Below are 6072 nucleotides of genomic sequence, written 5' to 3'. Positions count from 1 at the left end.
GGTTTCGGCAGCGAGCTACAGTTTAAAATACTTTCATATATTCATTTAATATGTGAATAAATACAATATTTTAAAACATTGAATCATTCCTATAAAATTTCTACGTCTAATTATAAACATATAGCATATGTATGCACGATCAACAAGAGTTTTAAAATAAATTGAAAAAATAACTACTGTGACAGATTGAGGTTTCTTTCTTGCCGTTGCCTAATCGTTGAAGATAGGATTGGGTGTATGAAATAAATGCAATTAAAATTGCAATTAACTGTACACGCTTTATTAATTGAAAACAAGAGAGCGAGAGAGAGAGAGAGAGAGAGAGAGAGAGAGAGAGAGAGAGATCGTGTACGCGCGCGCGACTATACTGCCAGAGCTTGAATGCCTTTCCCGCTACAACGAATTCATCTCGGTGCGCATTTCGACTAATCGTCCCTACTTTATTGTTCTCATGGAAATGCAGATGCACTTGCATGCACGGCCCGATAAAGCTGTCGAATATTCTCAAAGCCGTATGAACCTGGTGAGCCCGAGTGAAACCAAAGACGGATTCCAGTGACTCGCGAGGTTTCACCCGTAAAACGTCTGATTTATTTTTCAAGAAAACATAATATTATTTAAAGGAAAATTTATTTTCATCAGATTTTAGTGAGACTAGAACTAAATAAATAATTATTAAGATTCTCATGCAATACAATTCCTAAATAGTAATGTGAGTATATAAGAATAAAATTAAAATAATAAAATATACAAGGATACATAACAAAATCAGAATGGAAATACATAATCATACGCAGTTTATTCAGAAATATTCTTCAAAATTGAAAAAAGTTTTGAGTTCATTTTCATTGATATATACATTTACAAAATTAATCAGTCAATGTTTCTCTGGATACTTGTTCTATTCCTCAACATTGTTTTCACATTGTAAATATTTGAAATCAATAGCTAAATCACGAAAATAACTATTATCTTGGTATATAAGTACACGTACTCTTACGTGATACTACAATATTTGCACATTAATATCTTACAAGTACTTATTTACAATTACGATAACTTTTTCTTATTAGGAATCAAAGGAGGATTTCAAAGTTTTTAATTCGATGTATATTTCTTATAGACTGCAGCTGATAAATATTTACCCAACATTCATTCCTATCAAGAATATTCCAATACGTAAACGCCGTCAAGTTGAAATATTTCGAACGAAAAAAATATTCTTCGAATCAAATACTTCAAAAGTGAAATAATTAAATCTCTGAAAATTTGTTTAACTGAGCTCAAATCCAGCACCAGCTTGAATTGCATACAACAATTTCTCTTGTAATGTTTTCTCGTCTGGAAATTCCGGAAGTTTTAACAAATTCATACATGTACTTGATGTTGGTAATCTATCAACAGTTCCAGCATGTTGAATACAAAATGGTGGATCCAATTCCTGTAAAATAAAAATGAATAAAGTTCCAGATTTTTAAAAGCAAATCCATAAAATATAAAAAAATTTACACGGCTTCTATACCTTGAATCCGAGGAGAGGAGGTCTACTACAACTAGTTACAAATTTCAATAGCTGGCTCTTTTGCTGGTCCGTAAACTGATCAACAATTTTCCAAAATGATACAATTGTTGGATGGTTAGCAGCATAGCCACCGGTATAATTGGTGTGTTGTTTCAAATCATTGACATCAACGGGTATTTGAGCGCCAGATATCAAAACCTGCAGCTCTTTGTTGTTGAACATTTGTAGCCAATCTAATGGCACAACGTTCCCCAATCCTTGCTTGAAAGCGTGACATTGTGCACGAATTTGCTTATTAAGTTTGTAATCAGCCATTAAGTGAATGTACTCTATTCGATTGTGATTCGTAACTGGTACATTGGACCCACCAGGTTTCAATTCATCGACTCGTCTCTCACCTGAATAATGTTAAATTCTAATAAAAGACATTCAATATAAAAACTTTAAAACTTTATGTTTTTTACTAAAAACTTACCTAATTCATCAGATAGAATTGTAAAATCTAAACCGAGATCCGTTACATCTCCTTTGTAACTCTTAAGGTATAAAAGATTTTTGTACATGACAGGATCGAGCGAGGCAAGATGATGAACATCGACGTCGGATTGCATGCCAACAATTTTTGACAGAAAGAATTCGGCAAATGGAAGCTCGACAAGTAAATTTTCGTATAACGCTTTACCTAATATACGACCTGTAAAAACGTCAATTATCAATTGTTATACTTCTGTTTTCTGTCTGAAACTAAACAAATATAATTCCAAAAATTACCTATAAAATAATAGTGCTTTGGAAAGTTATCTACGAGCAAATGGACAGTAGGATTTGGATAGAGCATATTATCCTTGGTGAGTCTGAAAAAGCCTCTGTTTGGATCAAAACTAGTTTTCAACAACTCCGATAAAAATTCTCTGAATAACCCGCCACCGTCCACACCAGCCTCTTCAAGACCAACGCTGTTGACGAGTTGCACGCGCATCTTAAGTCGCATCTCGGGTTCATTCTCGGGTGAGAGTTTATCAAAAGCATCTTCGTACAAGTAATTTCTACGAACGGAGATGTGAATCGACGGGCCCTGCATAAAGTGCGTCAACTCTCCTTGTTGATCGCATTTGTCGCGATTAATCAGAGATTGGAAAATAACCACTCGTTCGTTGAATGGCACGACAAAGGGGATCTCGCGAAGAAATGTCAATGTGCGCACTTCCTTTGTTGACATTGGTGGACCATCTTCAATTTCCTCCCGTGTAAATACACGAAAGCCTTGAAAAGGTACGTAATTACGTAGACGGCCACGTCGGAAACTGAAATCTTGAGGTTTGTTGATTGGTATTACAATGTTCGAGCAAATCCAGTGGCCATCCGGACAGTACTGACGCCTCAAGTCACGAGTGTGCAGCTGGCGAAGGAGGCCCACAGTTACCTTGTTTAAAAACATATATTTAATATTGAAAGTTAAGAATACTTTTCATGTCTATTAGAGGAATAAAGATAAACGCTGTACCTTAAACAAATGCGTCCACATCTGTGTATTTTGCGGAGTTGACGATACGGAATCAGACTGACCATGTACAGCATTCTTATAGTCATCTCTAACAGAAAGTCGTGTATCAGGGAAAGCAAGCTCGACAAGACCCAAGCAAACACCTTTGAGATGAGAGCTGAGCACTACTAAATCATAGGTCGTGAAAGGCATTGTTTGCTGAGCTTTGTCAGTGTTATTCGTCATGCCCATGTCCATGCCCGAAGGTTCGACAAAAAATTCAGTATCATGGAGTGTAGCAATCAGAAGACTGAATAACGAGCAGAACACAGCCAGTAGCGGGACGATTTTCGAGGTGTCATCGGCCGACAAGGCTATGCCACTTGATATGATATGGAGGTACGGTGTGGAACCGCCAAACAACGAGGTCTGACTGACAGTCAGCAAATTGCTCCAGAGCTGACGTAGAAAGGCAGGTTTGAAGGCGAGCATGTAGAGCAGCTTATACTTGTGGATGGCGTTCTTATTGGTGATGAGTAAGTTGTGGCAAAGCTGACAAAGTGGCTGCATCACCACTTGATCGTCGCTTTGATCGACTGCCAATAGAAGACCCTGCACCCGACACTCTTCATTCAGCATCTCGATACAACGCCGAATCGTTTCCGACTCGCTACTGTCCAACATCTCGGTATCCTCGTCGCTGTCGCTATCATCCTTGTCATTGCTTATCGAATGTTGAAACAGCGGTGGATTTAGTGTGTAGCCCAATGAGGCCAACACTTGCAGGTAATTTACTAAGCTGCTCTTTGATTTGCCTGGTGCTGAAAATATAATTATAAACATTTACGTTTACAAATTGTCTTGACTTAAAAGTGTACAATAAAAAGTATAAATTGTAATTTACAATATCCAGCAGGCTCCAACTGAAGTACGCAAAACAATAGGTTAATTGTCGGCTGAGCATTGTAACGATTAATGCAGTTGATCAATTTGTCATAAGGGAATTCTTTAAACTTCAAGAGAGCAGGAATGATAAAAGCTGAAATTGGATCTGTAAGTTTCTGAGATAGAATACTTTTGCAATACTCATGTAAAATCATGTAACAAAAGTCATTGGCATTGTCTATGCGATTGACAATGCATAAAGGTCTCTGGATCATTTCCAAAAACCATTTTGCCATTGGTGTTGGTGGAATTGATGATGGCTCCAAATTATGTGGAACTTTAGCATCTATCAAACATCTGACTTGCTCAAAATATTTGTTTTTAACTAAGTATGCAAATATTTCCTTTAGATGTTCATTGGAATTACTTCCAATGACTCTCTCAGCATCTTCTGGAGTTGTGAAAACTTCTAGTATTCTAAATGGTATGGCTATTGATTGTGTTGAATCACTTAATATGGTTTCAAGGCTATATTTCATGCATATTTTTAATATCCACCTGTCAATCAATGAAAGATTGTTAGTAGAAATGTTATTATATAAATTCAAAATTATACTACTATATTCTTACTTGATTCTCCATAACCAGTCTGTAGATGAAATAGACTGTAAATTTATTTCCTTTTGAAGTTTTAAAATATATTGAAGTAGCCAGATTAATCTGTTGCCATCACATTTTTGATTGTAAAAAAATAGTATTTTTTTGATAAATGGAAGAAACTGATTCAAACTCAATTGCTTTCCATTGACAAATTGTTGTAATTTATCAAATTCACACCTCTCTTGTCTTTTAACAGCTTGTCTAATGATAAAACTACGTACATGGGCTTGTATCTTAACCGTAGCATTGTGTTTGATACGCTGTTGTTCTCTTTTCACACGTTCTAAGTGAGCATGTTGTAGTAGAGCAGATTTTTCATCTCTTCGACTAGCACCAGCTAAGTTTTGTTGTGGCTTACGCCTATAGTCTCCTTCAAAACTGTACATGGTTAGTCCACTTGGCCTTAGCGGTAATACAACACTGCATTGAATTAATGATGAGTCGACAAGTTTAAGAAATATATGCTAAATGCTTATCAGATAGTTTTGATACCACTAGCATCTTTTTATAGCAAAGATTTTGAGCTGCAAACAGTGTTTTTCACTAATTTACTTATAAATTTTACCTTGAGGGTTATTAGAAACTCACAGAAAAATACTCCAAAACTAACGTTTGACAATTTAAAAATCAAAATATCAAAATCGTTAATAAATATTCTTAAGTTAGCGATCTTTTCTCAAATATAGTACTAAATTGTCCTCATTCGCTATGAGGATCTTAAAATGACTTTTGAAACCCAACTGAGCGAATGTCTTTATCACTTTTTCGACAGCTGTTCGCTACAGTACAATGGCAATACAGTGATACTATACTTCCCCTACTCCAGCCTGTATATTTGAAAGGTTCAATTACTGATACGTCGAATCGTATTTTTTATTCTTAAACTATATTTTACAGGCTGGGGTGGGGGAGGTTATTCTCAGCGTAATTTTCTTCATGACAAAAAGTTACTACTACCTTAACCTTGACTTTTCTTTAGTTTTTTCCTATAATGGTCGCCTACTTTTGTAAATACGGCAACTTAAACAAATCATTAAAAGAAAAACTACTTATTTACAAAGTTTATCGTAAGTTAGGCCACAAATTGAATTTGTTACACTAGGTAATCGTGCCTTTATTCAAGTTGTAGTATTGTCGAGTAACATAACATTTACAAGATTTTTCTTGTCATTTTCATAAAGAAATATAAATAAGAAAGACCAAATCATTCTATATCGTTGATGCTTATGTAGTATCAACCTTCTTTACCTCAGCCTGCAAAGTATGGTTTAATAAAAAAAAAAAATCGATTTAAAATCGGAATTTAATTATCGGTAATTAAACCCAGCAAATATATTAATTTTTTCAAATTCACTGCCATGCAGTTTTTATAAAAAAAATGTTGTTACTTATATTTTCATTTAATGTCAATAACAGCGAAAATACTATCTTTTTTACGAACAAATTGGATAGAAAAACTTCCCTATGTTTATTTTTAATATGATTCATATTTATATTAATAAAATTGCTTAGTATCTGGTAT

General features: G+C 34.9%; 1 protein-coding gene across 4 annotated transcripts; it reads right to left on the bottom strand.

Annotated features, from left to right (window-relative positions):
* Nucleotides 1–380: 380 nt before the first annotated feature.
* On the bottom strand, nucleotides 381–5375 carry LOC131668090 (ubiquitin-protein ligase E3C). Of its 4 annotated transcripts, none has more exons than XM_058941941.1 (8): nucleotides 5139–5375; nucleotides 4521–5093; nucleotides 3910–4448; nucleotides 3027–3826; nucleotides 2294–2945; nucleotides 1998–2216; nucleotides 1523–1920; nucleotides 381–1441 (listed from the first exon to the last, which is right to left on the bottom strand). In XM_058941941.1, exons 2-8 carry the CDS (start codon nucleotides 4934–4936, stop codon nucleotides 1274–1276), a joined length of 3192 nt encoding a protein of 1063 aa, XP_058797924.1. In that variant the 5' UTR covers nucleotides 4937–5093; nucleotides 5139–5375; the 3' UTR covers nucleotides 381–1273. The 4 variants fall into 4 exon arrangements, with proteins under 4 accessions (XP_058797924.1, XP_058797925.1, XP_058797926.1 ...); XM_058941942.1 differs by having other exon boundaries at nucleotides 4521–5074; XM_058941943.1 differs by having other exon boundaries at nucleotides 4521–5074; nucleotides 5292–5309.
* Nucleotides 5376–6072: the final 697 nt, after the last annotated feature.

This window comes from Phymastichus coffea, unplaced genomic scaffold, assembly GCF_024137745.1.
Source record: "Phymastichus coffea isolate CEN01 unplaced genomic scaffold, Cenicafe_Pcof_1.1 PCOF00074, whole genome shotgun sequence".
NCBI classification, from domain to species: Eukaryota; Metazoa; Arthropoda; class Insecta; order Hymenoptera; family Eulophidae; genus Phymastichus; species Phymastichus coffea.
Note: the sequence above shows the minus strand (reverse complement) of the source record. Positions and strands in the feature narration are given on the sequence as shown.

Coding starts and splice junctions, on each gene's coding strand:
- LOC131668090 (XM_058941940.1), bottom strand. CDS start 4,936: ATGTACAGTTTTGAAGGAGACTATAGGCGTAAGCCACAACAAAACTTA. Junction 2,946..3,026: donor TGTGGACGCATTTGTTTAAG/GTACAGCGTTTA, acceptor TTTTTAAACAAG/GTAACTGTGGGCCTCCTTCG. Junction 2,217..2,293: donor AAAGCACTATTATTTTATAG/GTAATTTTTGGA, acceptor ACGTTTTTACAG/GTCGTATATTAGGTAAAGCG.